Below are 20,033 nucleotides of genomic sequence, written 5' to 3' on the forward strand. Positions count from 1 at the left end.
AAGGTGGGCATGCAGGGAAGAGGTCTTCAGGTTTTCTTCTTGTGGTAGGTGAAAATAATTACAACCAACAGATTTTAGGAAGAAGTTCAACCTTTGGGAAAAATGCTTTAGCACTTTTTCAAGTTATTTTTCAGGTGCTAGAACTACCTGGGAGATCATGTCCTTGTTTCTGCCACTGGCTCAGTTTCAGCTCCTGTAAAGCATGGGTGACTACCATTCTATAGAAACTATATCAGGGATGATTTCTGTTCTGTCAAATTCACCAAGACCTGCCCCAATTTAACCTGTGACCAAATTACACAACCTTTGGAGCAGGCGACCGGGAGAAAAAAAGAGAGCACAGTTTGCATGGAGTGGGTACATGAGACTGGAGCTACCCACCTGCTCTTGCTAAACATCTCAGCTTTTGCTATGTGCAGGCTTGAAATGCAATATTGGAAATACAGGAAAATCTCCTCTTAGAACTGAAACAAAGCACTTAGCTTTGACATACAGCACTCTAGCTTTGGGAGAAATGTCTGAGACCAGTTGTGCCCCCTTGATGGCTGTGAGCTTAGAAATCCCAAAGCCAGCAGGGCTGATGAGAGCTGTGTAATGGCAAATAAGGCGAAGCCATTGGCTCAAAAGCCAGTTCCGGTTTCTCTATGTCTCACTTCTCATCAATTTGACTGGACTTTATTTAACAATTCTATTTCTCACTGAGATTCAGACTTCAGAGCTGTCCTCTAGAGATATCTCCTTCCTGGCACTACATAAATTGGTGCTGGACATGAAAGCCTGGATAAAGGATACTGACTTTCCAGGGCTGAGTTTGACCTTACACCCCATAGGAAGTGTTGCAGTGCTGATCTGAAAAGCAGGCCTTGCCACTAGAATAATGTACCAGGCACTAGGCAAATAATACAGTGTTCTTTAAAGTGCCCTTTGGAATGTTATCCTGAGCTGAAGCACTGCTCCATTGTCTCCCTACATGGAGAGGGGAGTGCAGCACAGGTAGCTTTTGCACTACAACATCTGTTAAGATGCCAGTGCCTGAGGCTTTTATCTCAGGATTGTCACTGACATTGTATGTGGCTTTGTTTGCTCAGAATATTGTTATCTAGCAAGCCAGATGCCAATCCACTCTTAATGCTTCTCAGGGAATCTTTTTTTCCTGTCCAAAAGGAACTTTATCAGTGTTTTTCTTGAATCTGCATTCTCTGAGAATTTCAGATTTGCTTCTTTCTTTAATCCCTCAAATAACCTTTTCTTTTTTTCTTTCATCACTTTGCCAGCATATTTGCTTGAGATTTATATATATCTTGAAAGTTATCTTTTTGATTTGCTATTCCACTTCTCTGTTTTACTGTTAAGTTATCAATGGTTGGCAAAGCAATGGTTTTGTGCATGGTCACAAATGGGTGTGGTAAAATGTGGAAATTATTGTGGCTTAAAAATTTTATTTACCCTGATGTTAACATAATCTTCATACAAACTCCAGCCTTCAAGCTGGCAAATGTTAGTGATGGAGGATGGATGGGAGGCCCACCCTTCCTCTGTGCAGCCACAGCAGCTGATGTTATTTCTTCTGCCCTCCCCTCCTGGATTTAAGGATATAAAGCAGCTTTTGCTTTGGAGAACTGACGTATGCAGCTCGTAGTAACTCCTCTGGGTATTTAGTAGTTCTGAGATGTGCTCCATAGCCTCAAACTGGCAACAGAAATAAATGCACCCCAAACTGGAATTGGCTATCCAGGCATCTTTACTGTGCCTGCAGATTGAAATGCGTCAGTAGGGTACGGTTTTATAACAGGATTTTTACTCCAAGTGCTCTTGTACTTGGCAGCATTGGCACTGTTGATTACAGTACTGAACATGGAGCCCTTTCTCTCTTCCCATGAGAACTGAAGCATCTGAGCTGGTGTCTGGACCCCTGGGAGATCTGCCCGGCAGACAAGAGCCCCAGATGCCAGACGTGCAGTTTGATGGGCACTGCAGCCTCTGAGCCCATGCTGGGCTGCCTGGCTGGTGGCCTCTTCTCTTCTGGCTTGGCTCTGGGGCTGCTCACAGGGAGGTCCTCAAGCAAAGACCCAAAGGGTTTTCATCTGTTTGCCATTTGCTTTCTGGATGTAATTTATTTTTTACTTATTTATGACTGAGAAAAATGTCTGTCTCCTAAAAGAAAAAAGTTAAATGTGAGTCTGATCTATAAACAGTAACAGCACCAATGTTATGGTAATGTGCACCATCATTTCCTAGGCTACAGTTCCATCTTTTGTCATCAGGATGCTCCAGTAATGCCTGGAATAGTATTTCTGTGAGGGTAACCAATGTGTTGGGGCAGAGTAAGGCAATGAGCAGCATGAGGGATCTGGCCAGCTCTGTATTTCTCCTTCACAGCTCCAGGGATATTTACAAAACCTGTATTTCACTTACAACTTGTCTTTGTGGACAAATAGTGTGGGATGACTAAGCCAAGAAAAGAGTCCTTTGTGCAGAATGGCTTTTGTACTTTAAAGCCATGGTTAGAAAAATTCCCCACTAGCTGCCCCATCCTGGCAAGCCTTTCCCATGGCATTTAGTTGCTCTCTGCATTCCTGGGCAAGAAGCTCCGGTGGAGTTTGAGCTGTAGTGGGATGTTGATCATCAGGGAATTCCCAGGTGTGACTTTCTCTCTTGTGTGCTCTCCCACAACTTTGCTCCAAGTGACTTTTACTTTGGATTAAGTCTGAGGTGGATAACAGAAGCTGCAGAGGAACAGGTCCTTGTGGTGGTTACCTGGGGTTTGTGAGCAGAAATTTTAATGTCTTTTCAACTCATTTGAGTTTTGTTGGGTTTTTTAGAAAGTTCAGTGAAATCATTATCAAATTCCGAAAGCTAAAAGTGCTTGAAAGAGGGAAGTGTTCCTATTACAGCATTGCCTTTTAAACATGCTCTCCCTTTGTGGTCCCGCTGAATTCTCTCAGGAAATTAAAAATCTGCTGAAATTGCCATTAAGACACTCTTTTGTTTAGATTTCAGGATGCCACTTACAATAAAACAGCTGCAAAATAATATCTGGTGGCAGTTCAAAGTGAAGATAACACAACATGTGCTGTTATACCTTTCCCAAGTCACTCTTAAATAGTTGTGAACCAAAAGGCCATTAAAGGGTGAGCCAAAATGTTGTTCTGATTCAGTCTTTTGGTAGTGATACAGAAATAGGAAGGAGAGGGAGAGATGAATAAATTATTTCCCTTGAAAATAGGGCTAAAAGTCTAAGAGCTGAATGGTATTTGATGTTGAAGACTTTTCAGCTCTCGCAGCTCTGTAGGCCAAATGCAGGATCTGTGAGCCTGTCCAGTGCTGCAGAGCCTGGGTGGCTCACAAGGGAGTTGGGCACCTCTGTGTGTGGTGTTCTTTGTCCTCAGGGACATGCTGCAGAATGCATCTCTTTTTCCAAAGCTTCTTTTTTTTTTTTATGTTATAGTTCTGACCAGTGCTAACTGGTGAAAACTTAGTATGTTGAGATACTGTGGGAGCTCTGACCTGGCAGTGCAGAAATCCCAGACGGACATTTTGCTGTGTGATGTGAGGCAGAAATAGGGACTAGCTGCTTTCACAATTGCACCTTATTACAGTGGAATTCTTCTTTTCTGCCCAACCTGCACAGAGCATTTGTATGATACCTCTGAATCTCCCTGTATAAATAGCAGTGCTGAATGCCACTGACTGTTTGTGATGGCCCATCTGTAGCTCCAGGCTGATGGGAGGGGATGAGGCCCTAAATGGTTCATTGTAGCACGTTCCACTCTGCTGCACGCAGTTTAATTATATCCATCATTCAGCATTACTTGATGAACCAGCTGTAGGCACAAGCACCCCTAAGCTTTCATCAGGATAATTGCACTCTTTGCCACATTAGGAACTGGTTTGGGGCCAAGTCTTTTCCAAATGCAGAGTTGATCTTGGTTTAAAAGTTTGCTGCCCCAAAGTCACTTCTAGCAGGTAATCTTGCAACAATGCATTCTTGGGACAGCTGAAGACTAAAAGGTCTATAAATCCAAATTGCTTATTTGTGTCACCTTATGGCTTTAATTGAGGCAGCCTCAGTTGTTTTGGCAGTGGCTCAGATCATTGTATTCATATGATGGGATGCACTGTGCCAGTCAGGTGCAAGGCAGCTTCCAGATGATTCCCATGGCAAGGGCCTGCAGGGACCGTGGCTCTGCTTGCTCTGTGAGGGTCGATTCATTGCTGAACCTTTGCACAGCTGGTATTGTGTAGGCACTGAAGCTGTTCCCATGGGGCTCAAGTCATGCTACAGGTGGCAGCTGTAGAGCTGCAGCTGAAGGCTAAAACACCCCGATCTTTCTCTTCTGTGGGAAACTGGTACATGTGGTGTGTCATGAGATACCAGTGCTGGGTATCATCACAAAGTGCCTGGAGAATCATTTGTGAACCACTGCAGCCCAAGAGGAGAGAGGCAGCCAGGAAATGGCTCTGTGTCACAGCCTGTCTGCTTGGCAGTGCCAGGAGATCACTGGTGACAGACTGCATCACTTAAGTTCATGTGCCTTTTCTAGAGTTTTTTCTTGAGTTGAAGTGAACCCCTGGTTCTCTTCTGATGGAATAAGACTGTGTTGGTTGCAGCTCATTGAGCACAGCAGTGAGCAGGGGCATCAGCCTCCCACCCTGCCAGTTGTTTTCTCAGCAGCCCCAGTTATATCAGGTAGTGGATCTGTACATTCCCATTGCAAGCATCCTCTCTGCCACAGGTCTGTGCCTCATACCCTAGCTCTGCACTCCTCACTGACTTACCCCAAAACAGTCCCAACCAAGAGTAGGGCAAGTCATCAGGTGGCACAAATTGTCACAATAAGATCATTGCTCAACCCAAATAAAGGTAAAAAAATGTGACCTTTTGTTGTTAAAACCAATTAAGTTTCTTTCCATCAACTCTCAGTTCATTATCCCTTTCACCCCCCAGGCCCTGTTCCTCCATCTTTTCAGGCTTGGTGCAGAATTGATATTAAATCCCATTAGCCTGACCCCATTTTCCCTGTTTTGCCTTTTAGTCCTTTGAATTGAAGCACTCCAACAGGTTGATTCAGCAGCTCAGGGATCAAAGGGAGTGGCAGGCCCACGAGGAGCTTCAGGCAGGGGCTGGTTTGTAATAATTTGCTTTACTTTTAAAGGAGTTTGTGAAAGTGCCTCAGCAGTGGGGTCTCACTGGGCAGATGAAGAGCCCTGGGCTTCATCCCTGGCAGCGACCTTGTGCTGGTGGAGTCCCACCACGCCCCCTTGGGATAGCTCCAGTTAGGAGATTGAAGCTGCTCACTGGATGAGTGTGTATTCCCTCTGGTCTTTTCCATAGAAAGTGTGAGATGGGGGAAAATGTTTCTTTACCCAGGTCCACCTTCCCCACTGCATCAGAAGAAGCACCTGCTCTCAGGGCAATGTCACACAAAGCCAGCCAGCTTTTGTCCAGGATTACCCTGCAAATTAAACAAGAGATGGCAAGACCCAGAAGTGCTGAGTTTTATACCTTGAGCCCTTTTAGAAGCAAGAGGAGGGTGGTCTCAGCTCCCTGCTGCTTCCAAGCTTAGGTGAGCAGTTTCTGCTTCTTATAGACATGAAACTCCAGGTGTGGCAGCAGGGAGTGTCTGTGAGCTTTGGAGAGGATGCTGGGCTGGACCATTTGAGTGCAGGCTGTCCTGCCTTCCCTGCTGGAGCCAGAGGTGGCCCTGCAAAGAAGGGCTGGGGCAGAGCGGCTTCAGCAGGGAGAGTGCAGGGAAGGTGTTTCCACAGTCCTGCATGGGCTGTCCTTGGTGGCTGTGGGCTGGTGCTGGCTTTGGGAGTATCCTGGGCAGAGTAGGAATGGCTCTGGTTTCCTGGTGTGACAGGGTGGGGTTCAGGGTGAATCACCGTCAGCACAGTCAGAGGGAGCAAGTTATGTTTCAAAAACTGAGAAATTACCAAAATTTAACAGTAAAGCTGAGTAAGTGGCAACCTATCAACTGCATCCAGAAAAGCAAAGATATCTCATGAGTCTTAAGCTGCAAGACTGTTGCAGCTGATGGAGGAACACACAGCTCACATGTTGGACTTTAAATACGAGTTGGATCTGCTGAACAGGTCCATCCCTGGTGTGGAACTGGCCCGAGTGACACGTGGGGTGCTGGAGGGTCTCTGCTGTGGCAGGACAGCAGGGCTGCACCCCCAGACTGACAGACCCCACCAGGCAGAGCTCTGCCATGAGAAGCAGGGTGAAGGAGGTTTCTTTCTTCCCACTTTCTTGAAAGAAACTGAGCATTTTTAATAATAATTGCTCAACAACTATCAAACCATTTTTCAACAATTAGCAAATCATTTTTCGTATTGACTTGTACAAATAAAATTTCAGATGCACGCGGGAATGTGTGAATTGGATGAAGTGAATGGTTGCTTTAAATCTGTGCTCATATTTAATTTCAATTTCTCTTTTTGCACAAAACTCTTGATAATTTAATTTTAGAGATGGTGAAAAAACTGCTGAATATAAACCATGCCATGTAAAATATACATGGTATAAACAAACAAAAAGCTCCTATTCAGCCCAATATCTAGATTTTTTTTCTTTTTATACAAAGTCTCACTAATTTGAGTAATGAACTTGATCATTTCTGAAGCTCACTCCACTTGCTTATTTAATCAGTGATTATTGTTTTCATCAAAATGGGATGTATCGTGTAGGCAGATGAGGTTCTACATGAATATGCAGCAGCAGAGAAACACTGGAAAAATACAAAGCAGTGAGCATCATTCTGTACTAAATAAAATCCCAGTGCTTTTATAAAGCTAAAATTATATCATGTTTACTTTTAATAATTAAATATCCTTGGGTATTAGCAGCTGGTTAGTCAAGTATTTCAGTACTCTCTTTTTTCAGATACTTTCCAGCAGATATTAAGTGGACTCAGATGTTTTTGTAAGGCAGGATAATCCTGTCTGTCTTAACTCTTTGTAGTGCAGCATCCTCACAAGTGATATTCTAGCATCCATAGGACTTTGGCCCATCAAGAGTTTGTGGCAGTTAAATGTGGGAGTTCTCTATCCTGATCCCTGCATTGAGGCAGTGATTGGAAATGGAACGGTTTGTCATTATAACAACAGGCAAAGGCAACTTTGTGAAAAGCAAATTATCTTGGCAAATACTTTTCAGCAGCTTTAGAAGTCATGTAGTAATTGGCAGCAGTTACATTTGCTGCCACTCTGACACAATGGATGGGCCTTAAGGAAAGAAATGGTTGCTTGGGAATTTTTCCTATGGAGAATTACCTGCCATGAGACAAGGCAAGGAAAGACAGAGCACCTCTCAGAGTGAGAGGAAGGCAGTGCTGATGTTTATCTATTAACATGCTGTCACACGTGGAACAATACGTTTTCACAGCCTCTAAACTGGGAAACATCACAGAACCTTTGTTATGGTTTCCCACAGCTTATTCCAGGAACACAGAGCTGGGTTTATGCTCTGGCTTACACAAGCATAAACTGAGTGCACTGCACTGATTCTGGAGCATTACAGATATGAAAACAGAATAAAATCCTTTGCACAGTGCTTTATCAGTAGGAAAGAGGATAGAAAAAAGTGGTTTTTTCATTGATTAAAGGACTTGGAAGAGGGAACTTGTCTCACTGTTGAAGATACTAAAAATATTTTAAGGAACAAAATGTGGGTAATTTGTGTACTGCTTTCTTCAAAGATGCACTTTGGGCAGAAAGTGCATTTACCAATGTTTCTGTCACTCCATAGGTTTTTCTTCTAGTGAGAGAAAGCCCTTATTGTCATAAAAGTTTTAAAATAGAAAAATGCTGAAAAGAGAGATTGGTGGTTTTTTTTCCTTACAGGATTAAAACTAAGTAAATAACCTCATTAAATTTAGACATTCTGTGCATGAATCCTCTTCAGACATGTGTCTCAATGTAAATAGAAGTGTGTGTAGGTAACCTGTTCAGGTGCACGGCTGCTTCCTTCTCACTGTCCATCAAAATGATCATTTATGTCAACACTCAACTGCCTTATTGATGGAAATGAAAAATGTCACAGACCTTTGACAGTGTGATATTAAAACAGCCCTTCTGTGCCAAATTGTCAGCAGAGAGAATGTGTTCATTAGCTCCACACTCTGCTTCAATCAGTCCTTACACTCTAAACAGAAAAAGGTTAAAAACATTTGTATTTGGACTTGTTGGTGTCATCCACCAAATTGGCATGAAAACCACAATTCTTTCCATTTATCCTGAGCACAGCTACCTTGGAAAGTTGCTGACTCAAGTGTCAATGGCAGCTATTAGTGGAAGGTCAGCTAAAGTGACTGAGGGGAACATTGGCCTCATTGTGCTTTGTGTGAACCCATCTGCCTGCAGGTGACAAGATTCCCAGTAGTTCTTCCCAGTGTGGGCAGGCTCACCTGCCCCTGCCTGTGCTGCTGCTTCTCCTCCATTGTATCATTAATTTGGGAAGAAGGCAGATGTGGCAGTTCTCTCTCTTAAACAGCTTTCACAAGCCCCTGAACAGAAACTTCTGCTTGTGAACCTGACTGCACCACTGCCAAAAGGAAATCTGCTTACTCAAGGCTGGCACCTTCGTTTGGGAGAGTGGCAGCCTTGGGGGATGGGGTTTAGTGATGGGCTTGGCAGTGCTGGATTTGATGATCTTAAAGGTCTTTTTCAAATTAAGTACTTCTATGATTCTATGTTTGGAGCTGACATAATGCTGAGTAATCACGTGATTCTATGAATGCTAAGCATTTTAGATCAGAGTGTAAGTTGAAGAGTCTAAACCCCACGTTGCTATATTTCTTCTGCATTAATTTGCATTATTTTAATTTCCAAATTTAAATAATGGGAATGCCAGCAAGGCTTGATAAACAGTTTTTGCCAGCACTGATAAAAATAAGCATTTTTTTTCATCCATGCAGTTCAACTAAACTGACATCTCTTGTGAATGTGGTGGGAGAGGAATTTTGCTTTACTACAGTATATACCTTTAATAAGTTTTCTAGCCCTTATCTAAGTTAGACACACATCTCTGCCTTTACTTAAAAATATTTATTTGAAATAGGCATTTATAGGCCTTTCTAGCAAAGGCTATCTGTCAGGCACACAAATTCTGGACTAGCAAGATGAAAAAATAAATAATGGTGGTGATATGCTGATGATTCATAAACTTAAATAGAAAAATGAATGGAAAATTGTTTAGCAAATCCAAGTGAAACATTTCCTTCCTTTCTAGCAAAATACCTCTGAGCTGCATGCATCAATACCAGGTTATGTAGGGAATAAGTCATCCTGCACATAGCCAATTTTCTTTGATTATTTTCGTGTCTACCAGGCCTTACGCAGTTGCACATTTGGAAGGTACTTCAGAAGCTTTTGTTATTCAAGTATTTTTCAGTGCATTTGTTCTTGTTAAGCATACAAATAATCTAGACTTAGCAATTGCATGCAATTAGATTTATGAAAGGAAAACTACCTTAATGTATTTTGTAGTTTTACTCTAAAATATAGTAACTTGCAACTAATAATGGCTTTAAAATCAGACAAAAAGAGCTGCATATGAAATGGTATTACAGAGTAGTATTTTCCTTATTTACTTTTTACTGCAGCAGCAGGGATGCTGAGAAAATGTCATTGTCACAGACAAATTAATTCCTAGGATCAATTCAAAGATACTGAGGGCATTTTGTAAAAATGTTTCATAAACACCAGTGAGTTAAACATTGGTAAGTTGGTGACATATCTGTGGTGGGGATGGACAATCTGTTTTATAACTGGATTGGCCTCCCTGGAAAAGTCTCCTTAATAAATGTACTTGTGCCCCTAAGAGATTGAAGATGAGTTTAAGGACAGCTCTCAGCTCTTGACCTCGTGTGTAATCCTTGCACATTCTGCTTCTGGACACGTGGACATGTGGGCCCTGACCCATGAAGTAATTTATGACAATACAGTGCGAAAGTTGCATCATTTTGGGAGAGCTCCAAGTGTGCTACAGTTCAGCACTTACTGTTCACCAGGGCTCCACCAGATCAGAGACACGGTGATTGCACCATTGTATGGTGTATTTGATAAGGTCCTGGAGATTTTAAATGCCTGTGTTGAAATTGTGCTATAAAATAATTGGAAATTGAGTAATTTACTTTTTTCCCAGTGAATATTAAAAGAAAGTCAAAAGTGATGTTACAAAGTTTTAATGAGTGCATGTGGTGAGAATTTTATTATCATAAAAGCTGTAGGGTTTATCAGCTCATACAGGGCTGGAGTTTTTCATTAGCCAAGGGCCTTTCAGGGTTTCATGGGATATAGCTGGAAAAAATTCCAAACAAATGAATATTCTATTTTAAAAGAATAATGAGACATTGAGGGTTTTATAGACTCCAAAGTTTGCTAAACCAATATCTCTAATTAGATGGAGAAACTCTCTATAGAGGCTTCGCATCAACGGCAGTACACACAGCAAATGTTTTAAGCATTTACATATCAAACACTGCTGGCAGCGTTTTGGCAGCAGTCCAGAGCTGTAGATAGTTTTAATCACATTTGTTCATTAATCCTTGGTGGGATTCTCTTATATGAATTCTCTTTAGGATTTTCATTTAAGCATGCGCTGCTGTTTCTCAGCAGTGGGCTTATTTATTTATTTTATAAATACCATCTGAAGCCTTGCATTTATAGAAGATAGGTTGGAGTGGCTCAGGAAGCAGACGATGCAGTATATTCTATTTTCTCTCAGCAGATCTCCTTTGTCCCCAGGCATTTATGTACTCTCACTAGAAGAGGTTTATTCATGTGCCATCTAAAAAAGACTTCCACTCTTTTTTGACTATGCGAGTTCTTTTCTTTTCCATAGGAAGCAGACAATGGTTGAATGGGAAGCTGTAATTGAAAGCACAGCCAAGATGACTGTAACTAACAGAATGTCTTGAGCATCATACAGCACTGGCAAGGCTGCAGGAGAGTAGCTGCGTCCCTTGTGATGAGTGATCAGTGCCTGCAGCATCCAAATGCAGGAGGCTGACACTTTGAAACACACAGGTGTGAATTCCCAGCCCAGATGGCAGAGCTCGTGCTGGAGCACAGCTCTGATCTCCAAGTACTCCAGCAGCTGAGCTGCTAAGGCAATAGTTTTCTTCCATTATCTTGTTTCTCTGTTGAACCTGACTTGAAAGACAAACAAACCATTTAAGACAACACTGTTGTAAAAGCAGAGGTATTAACTGTCACCCAGAGCCTTGCTCATGCAGTTGGCCTCTGAAATCGTATCTGCTGTTTTCATTTATTTGGTTTGTTTTATGAATGGCTGTTGTTATAGGAATCAGCTTTGCTGAGAAATGCCTGCCATGCTAATCTTTGTTCTGTGATGGATAGCAAAGGCTAAGTATAGCCTTCGCCTTTCTTTGCATTTTTAGATGGCAGACTTGTTGGGGTTTTTTTTTCTTACTTCAGCCTGGGTCGGGCTCTGCTGAGCCTCTCCTTGTGCTAAATTGCCTTTGGAGAGGCAGGAGGACTTGGGAGCACCAGTAAGAGGCTCAGACTGTCTATCCAGGGTCTGAAAGCTGAACCCTGCAAACCTTCTCCCATAGTCTCCTCATGCTGCATTTGCGGGGTTGATCATCTTGCTGTAAGTGTTCCAGGAGGACGTTTTGTAGATTTTTACTTCTTTCTCTTGAATCATTTGTCTGTTGCATCCTTTTGTAAGGTTACATGCCGTGCCCACATGCATGCAAAGTGGCCTGGTGGAGGGAGCAGAGCAGGTCAGGATCCCTTTCAGGAGTGGGAAGATGCCACGAGTGCGGCTGTGCCCCAGCAGGGGTCCACTTTCAGAGTGCACTGGGTGCTGTGCAGGTGTGCAGCAATTGGCAAAACCCCTTCCCTGTCTCCTGGGCTGCTCTCCTTCCTCCCCAGCTCCTCTGTGCCCTGCAGTGCTGCAGGACTGTCAGGCAGCTGCAGAACCTGGGGAGCCAGGCTGAGCTTACCTCCCTGTGTAAGAGGGAGAGGGATAGCCTGTTGTTATTGGACACAAAATGAGTACACAGAAGCTTGGTAAGTTTAAAAGAGAAAAAGACTTAGTTTAATTCAAACATCTGCTATTTATAGAATTTTAAAGGTGACTGTGGATTGAAGGATGGAATTACCACCTCTCCAACCACACTAGTCTAAAGATCAATTAATAATTTCTCTCTACCTACAGAGAAATATGTAAACTATTCTATTTATGCTTGAAATTGTGTGGGAACTCTGACTCTCAAATATGTAAACATTATCAGAAGGCTAAAGAAGTTTTATGAGAACTTTAAAATCAAAAGAACTATAAAAGAAAATTTAACACTTTTACAAATCAGGGCAACAATAGCCCGGGCTAGGAATAGACAGGTAAGGAACACTCCTGAAGGAACTCTCCTGCCACGGGGGCTTGGTAGTGATGGCATGCCCTAATTTTCTACAATACTGGGTTAATGAATATGAAATTAATAACTTACTGGAATCAGTGAGCTTAAGTACCATTGTAAGAATTTATTGAAAAGAAGGTAGCAGAATTTAGGGTGTTCAGTTCTTCCACTTTCAGGCTCTTGTGTGCACATCTGCATGTTTAACTGTGTTTAGCCTTATTAATCATTAATATCATGCTTAACTCTGAATAGGTGAATTTGCCCAATAATTCCAGGTTTTTTCCCTGCAGTCTTTTCCTTCTGTAGCAACCTTGTAGAAACAGTTTCTTGGCAAAGAGCTGCTGGGGTTGCTGTAGGTCTGGGTTCTGTAGGGCTGTGCCTTCACACAGGCACAGGAGTCCTGGGAAAGGAAACTGTGGGCATGAGTCAGGCAGGGACGGGTGGAAACACCAAAGCTTTGGGCACTGGGAGAGCTTGTAACAGTTTGGATTATCTCTTCTGACTGTATGTTTGCCTTCATCATCCCTGCTTCAGAGGCCCTTCATTGCTGCTTCAAACCACATTAGCCTCCTTGCCCCATTCTTCCAAACACTTTTGTCTTTGTGTTTCTTTTTTCGCCTGTTCAGCTGCTTTTGTAATCCTTACCTGCCTCTCCAGCACCCCACACCAGGCAGAGCTACTGCTGTGTTTGCTGCCACCACTGCTCACCATGGCCAGGGCTAATCCCCTCCCTGCACTAACTCCTCCTGTGAAGCAGCCAGCAGACTTGTCATTAGATAGCCCTAAGTTAATCAAGATGAATAATTAATAAACTCAGAGCAGTTCTCTTTCCTTCATCTCATTCCTTCACAGAATCAAACCATCTTGTTTCCATACCTGTGTGCTGCCAAAAGCTTCTGAACTTTTGATCTAACTTAGCCAAATTGTTATTAACTTGCATAGGTTTTGACATATTAATAACCCCATTGAAGTGCCTGCTATTCCCTACATCCCTCAAGTTGCCCATGTGTTAAAGTACCTTGCTGAATCAGAACATTTTTATTAGCCATCACTATCCTCCAAAAGTAATAATATCTTGATTTCCTTTTCTCATATTCTCCAAAGGCTTTCCTAATTTGTTTTCACAGCTGCAGACTGAGGGCATCTCTGCTCTTTGCTTGGATTAGTCACTAGGGTTGGAGGGTTTGCTTAAAACCAGCAAGACCAGCACTGCCTCTTGCCTGCAGGGTCAGGCCATGGGTGTGTGCAGGGACCACTCTGTGCACAGACCTCCAGCGTGTTCAGACAATGCAAACACAGTCACTGCTTTTCTTCCAGTTGTTCATTTCAGTCCCCAGTGTATAGACTATATTCTGAAATTATTGCCATGCTCAGCATGTGCTTACTGAGTGCCTGGTTTGCCTGCTCACACCCTGGGACACCTCAGTCCCAGGCCAGGGGCTGCTCATGAGGAAACACTGGTAGCAGACTTTGCTTTGCTTTGCTTTGCTTTGCTTTGCTTTGCTTTGCTTTGCTTTGCTTTGCTTTGCTTTGGAAATATCTTCTGAATTTCCTTCTGGATAGAGGACTCACCTTTTTTTCTCCCTTAGACCTGTAACCCCAAGCAGAGTCCCAGCCCAGGGGCTCAGCCACATCCCCAGTTGAGCAGTGCCATGGGTTGAGTCACTTTTGCAGCCTCTGAAGGCTCACTGCCTGCCCAGCTGAGTGCTGCCATCCTTAGCCCAGCCCGACGGGGGTTTGGCTGAGCTTTGGTGAGTGGCACCTCAGCAGGTGGGCACAGTGCCCCTGCCAGCCGTGTCACCCTTGCTGCAGGAGGGGAGCTGTAGGACCTCACCGAGGTGACCTCAGCAAGGGTCTGGGGAAGATGGCCACCCCCATCCCAGCTGGCAGACCTGCCCTTGCTGAGCACCAGATCTGCATCAGTGAACTCAAACATGCTTTGTTTCCCATCACTCTTCCTCACTTGTCATCTTCTCGTGGCAGCCCTCCCCCACACACAAGCTCACTGCACTCTTGGAGTTCACTGGAGGATTCGTTTTGCATTTCTCCCTGTGGGCTGCACACCTGAAAATGCCCCTTTTCTCTCAGCCTCTCTACACTCACACCATCCTCCTCCCTGCTAATGATCCAGGTAACCAGCTGACTAATCCTTCTCCCTGGTGCCTTGCCCTCCAAGTGAGTTTAATAGCCAAAGGAAATAGAAGTGAGAGCGGTGTGGATGCATCCATCAGGCCCAGCCTCAGGCACCGACTGCAGAAGGGCTTTTTCCTCAATCTGTATTCATGCTGTGTTACACACTGGGGAAACTGATAGGAATGTGATATGTAATATTAGTGCGTTTTTAATCAGTAGCATGAACTACCCTCCCTCTCCACATGACTTTATTTCCTTCTTAGGAAGGCTATATGCACTTCTTACTTTCTGTTTTACCGTGATAGTTAGTAAAAGATTTTGTGCCAAATTTATGCTCAGTGAATTATCCCTGAAATTTGTGGAGCTACAGCAGAATTTAATTTGGCAACGTGGAATTGCTGTTGCTCCCGTGATGTCTTCAGCTGAAAATCTCAGCTTTTGATTGCCTTACTTAGAGAAAAAGCAGGCCCACGTCTCCAGTCTTTGTCCAAAGGAGTGCCAGAGGCGTTGGAAATAGCTGGTGCCAGAGGCACTGCCGAGGCAGAGACTCTGCTGCTGCTCTGTGTGAAGAAGTGTGGCAGCAATCTGTGCCAGAGGCATTTAGGAAATCTACCCCTCAAGGCAAAGGTTTCTGAAAAGTGAGGAGGATTTTAACAAATGCATTTACATCGATGGCGTGTTCAATACCTTTGATTTTCTTCTTAATGTCTTCTGATGGAATAAGTCAGAGGTGATGTGCAGCATCCTCATGATGTTGGGGCCAGAAGGAGCACTTTGAGTGAAAGCTTAATAGAAATTCAGTGTGGTGCCATGCTGAGCATAGAACTGGCTGACTGCATACATATAAATGTCAATTAACTAAAAAGTTTTACCCAATGGAACTATGATGTTTTAGTTCCATGTTGTCAGCACATGAAAAGAAGCATATTAATGGACAAGGAGTAAAACTCTGCATAAGTTTTTTAAAACAAAAAACTAAAAATATTCAAAGCAGGACCAAGATACCACCAGTGTTTTCAAGAAGAGAGAAAATGTCAGTTATTGATTACTTCAAGAGCTAAGCATCATTTGGACATTTATAAGAATTACCTAAAAACTGAGAAGCAGTGAGAAGTTTGTATGGCAGCCCCAAGTTCTGATGCACTTGGTAGAGTACTGCAGAATAGCAAAATACAGGTTGGTGAGCAATTTAGAAAGGATGATGTTTTATTGAGTGGTGTCGATTGTTACTTTGGTTGATTTGATTTTTATCCTGTAAGGAAATTAAAGCTCAAGCACTTCCAAACTTGATTATATTTCTAAAGATCATCTTTGCATGCCAGCTTTTGCCTAGAAACTCACCCGAAGATGTCAGCCATTGAAACCATTTCATGTGGAAGCATTGCTAAGTAAATTCACTAAATGCCTATTCATCCCAGTAAGATGGAGAGTCACTGGAGCAGCAAATGTGAAAATCTGCACAGCTTACTATACAGAAAGCACTTTCTGAGTTTGCCAAATTGAGATGCAGAGTCTGACCCTGGGAGGTATTGCAGCTCACATGAGGGAGTGAAGGAGGAGGGTCTCAGGGCCCTGTCTGTCAGCATGCTTGATTGACAGATAATTCATTTGGTCTGGATAAAATCAATGAGATTATGAAAATAGTTTACTTGGCTGATAACATTTCCAGGTTGTTGCAGCCTGACCCCAGAAGTTAAACACATTTTGTACAGTTAAACACATTCAGGTTTAAGTTGGTTTTCTGTGGCTTATAATAATGAAATGTTTTCAAAATACAGTAGTATTGACAGCTCTTTTATCTTGAGTCTTTCTGCCACCAAATTCATTACAGACCATTGCTTAAATGGTGTTGTATCCATAAGGTTGTGGATTTGAATGCAATTCAGGAGATTAAGATCTTTTTAATGTGATTTATTCAGTTTTCCTAAATATGCTGACCTAGATAAACAGAGAACATTTTTGCTCCATTGTTAAAGAAAGAACAGACCACAAAAGCTGTCAAGCATAAATACATTCTTGGACATGTCAGCTGAAATTTTGAAAATGCTGGTGTCAGATTGCCTGTCATACTAATTGGAATTAACCTTCTAAATTCCTTTGTTCCCGTCGATTATACTGCCTTTTTGACATCAAAATTCTCTTGCGTTATGCATTCCAACCTTGGCCTCTTCTCTATCACACAATGAAAACAAATAAAATGCCAATAGATACTGAACTAAATTCCCTAGGAATTATCTAGCAAAGCATGTAAAATGGAACTATCAATGCAGTCATCTTGCAGCTGGATTTTCATACTTAAGAAGTGTTGAGCAGTATTACTTCATGCATACTCTGTTATAGTGCTTAAAATACCTGCCAAGGGTTGATAAGAAATTTGTTAAGGTGTAATAAAGCTTTGCTTGCTTCCAAGTATGCTTTCCTGAGCAGAGGGGGTCATTGAAGTTTAGCAGCAGGATGGAAGTTTTTTTTTGGAACCACCTCCTTCAGAATCTGAGAATGGTTTCCAAATGAGAACAATAAATATATAAATTGCTCTGGATGCAGTGGTTTTCACAGTGTCATTTGTGCACCTTTTGTTCTTCTTCTCACAGGACAAATGATCAGCTCGTGGCATTCCTGTCCAGATACCGTGACATGAACTTCTTGAAATCACATGGGAGGGACAATGCAAGGTGAGTTGGCCCTTTCCTCACCTTATTTTAACCAGACCACTGAGAATTATTGTATGGTGATGGTTTCCAGCATCACCTGATTGAAGAAATCCCTATTCCAGGAAAGAGAAGGGAATGAGGAGGAAACCCTTTTCTGAGGATAGTTGTTTCTTGGCCCAGAGTGACCCCTTCCCAGAGTCAGAGATGCTTTTGTGGGGAGAGAGGCGCTGAGCAGACTGATGTTGCATCCTTCTGTGGACTTGGCACAGATTGATGTTTTGTGAGCAAGTGGCAATTGCCCCTCACACCAGCACTGACCTGGTGGCACACTGGTGAGCTGGGTTAGCTGAGCTCTGCAGCACAGCCCTGCATGGGCAGAGCCCCAGCTATGGGAGCCTGTAGCAGCCTGCAGTGCCAGTAAGAGTGAGGATGGTGGCTGGAGCTTATCACAGTCTACTAAAATTTGGATCAAAATCCTTCTTCATCTCCCCTGCACAAGTCTTGGAGAAGGAATGTGCTGTGTTTCCCACCACTCATCATTAGTACTTGAACTTGCCATTGTGGTTTGGAGGAGCAGCAGTGACCAGACACTATCTTCCAAAGGCTTTAACAACCTCTGCAGTTGAAAGAAGTTTCCTATCTGACTCCTGTGGTCCTGCTTTCCTCTTTATTCATAGTTTTGCTATTCCTCTTTTTTGCTGGTTTTGTACCATAACAGCAGTCCTGCTGCACTACCAGCAACTCCATATGCTGAGCCCTGGTGCCTTTGCATCTAAAAATATTGTTTTATTCTGTTTGGGTCACCAGGTCTTCCCTTTATTCTGTAAAATGTCAAGTGTACCCAGAGAATGTGACACACTGAGTTGTGTGTTCAGCACAGCAGGCAGGCAGAATAACTCACAAGTCTCTCTCTCTTCTTGGCCGTTCTTACTCTTGTCACCAGACTTATCAATTCTGTCATGTTCCTGTTGAAATTAAGTCCTCATGAGCATTCATCTTGTGCATGCACAAATTCTATAGCAGATAGTAAAAAATAATCCTGTGAGGAGTCATATTTAAAGCCAAGTCAACAGTTTTCACAGGAGAGTCCCTGGTTTGGGAAATGCAGAGTGTCAGAGTGATTGGCAGACTCAGCTCTAGCTGGCAATAGTGATCGACGGCAGAGTTAGAGCAGAAAAGAGGAGAGAAAGAGCCAGGGAAAAGCAGTTGGTCTCTTGCCTCCTTGCTCCTCTGGTGCTCCTGAGTCTTCTCAAATTCCCTGAGCTGGCTAAGGAAAATAACTAATGGATTATGACACACCAACATCAGGCTGGTTCAAACATGCCAACTTCAACTGGATCAGAACAATTTAGATAAATTAAACATACTAAGCTGATATTAATTTAATAATGAAATGAGCTAATGTGCTACTTGTCCTTCCATCACAGGAATAGCAAACTCATTTAGTAGTTCAATGGTTCTCTTTGTATAAACAACTAAATACCTTTTAGCTTATTACAACATGTCACTGTGTTGTTTTTTTTTTTTCCTGGATTTCTACCATAAATTCCCTGTGCATCAGGGAACATGATTTGGGACATGAGTGCAGATTTGCCATCCCTGTTTGCCATGGTTGCCTAATCCCTGAGTCCCATAAGTGCTCCCACTGCTGACCACTGGATGAATGGATCCTTTCACATTACCCCTTGGCATGTCCCCAAATTTTCTATAGGGAGGTAGAGTGGTTTCCCTCCTCCTGCACAGCCCAGCTGTAGACACACTAAAGCCAGCAACTGCAAGTGCCTCTGAGTAATGCTGGTGTTGGGTAAAAATTAATTCCATTGTTTCCAAAACCTGATCAAAAAGTAGTTTTCCCCTGTTTGTATTGTGGGTGAATTTCCAGCTCTACATCTACCCATTGGGAGAGAAATATGTAAAGTGAAGATTTCTAGCCTGATATTTCATGTTTAGTCTTTGAGTGACTCAGTCTTGACTAACCTGGTCAGTGTACCCTCTGCTCTCCCCACCTGACACACAGTTCCCACCTGGCTTTCAGTGAGTGCCCAGGTGTGTAAGCTGTGCTCACACCAGTGAGGTTTATCCCTGTAGTCAGACTGGGGAAGTTCTCTGGGCTGAAATACCTCCTACAAGCTCAGGCAGGTGAGCCAAGAGCAGAGGCCCACCTAGGCTGTCACCCCATGTCCACGTCCCCAGGGAGCACGAGGGTGTGTAGTGGTGCTGCTTTACAGTATTCTCCCAACCTCTTGTGAACTTTGCCTGTGGAATTGCCACAGCTAAACTCAGCAACTTGCTTGTTATAAGAGCAAGGGATGGGGGATTTTCCCTACTAATTTTTCCAGCTTTTTAATTTTGCTCTTTGCTTTGTCCTGTCACAGCCCAGGGGAAAAGAAATCCCCCATGAAGAGAATGGTATGGTCAAGATCTTAGTAAGGTCTGGAAGAGAAGCAACAGCCTCAAGGGTTAGCAGCAAAAAGTTAAGAAATTAAAAAAAAAAAGACAGCTTTTAGAACACAGGCCAGTGTCCATGTTATTGGGCGATAGAAGAAAACTCCCTTTGGATGTCCTATCTCAAAACACACTGGGACAGAATATTTTGTTTAAAACAACAAATTGAAGCCATAATAAGGGTGAGGACACTGGCCTATACTAGCTGCTGCCCTGTGTACAATAATGACTTAGTTGGTCCAAGGTGTTTTTCTCAAAACATGTGAACTAATAATACAGGAGCACAGCATCTAAATTTAATTGAAAGCGGTGTATAACCCTTGCTGATACTTTTAATTTTAATTTGTGGATGAATAATGGCACCTAATCAATAAGCTTTTCAACTGTCTAAGTCTGCCTTGTAAACAACTGAAAA

At 42.9% G+C, this 20,033-nt stretch overlaps 1 protein-coding gene across 4 annotated transcripts in view; it reads left to right on the forward strand.

The window, feature by feature from the left end:
- Nucleotides 1-20,033, forward strand: part of XYLT1 (xylosyltransferase 1) — a 179,601-nt gene that overhangs the window by 120,556 nt on the left and 39,012 nt on the right. For all 4 annotated transcript variants that reach the window (XM_068206859.1, XM_068206861.1, XM_068206858.1 and 1 more), the window contains one exon: nt 17,114-17,194. In XM_068206859.1, coding sequence (XP_068062960.1) covers nt 17,114-17,194 — 81 coding nt within the window. The remainder of the gene's footprint in view (nt 1-17,113; nt 17,195-20,033) is intronic.

This window comes from Anomalospiza imberbis, chromosome 16 (genome assembly GCF_031753505.1).
Source record: "Anomalospiza imberbis isolate Cuckoo-Finch-1a 21T00152 chromosome 16, ASM3175350v1, whole genome shotgun sequence".
NCBI lineage: Eukaryota > Metazoa > Chordata > Aves > Passeriformes > Viduidae > Anomalospiza > Anomalospiza imberbis.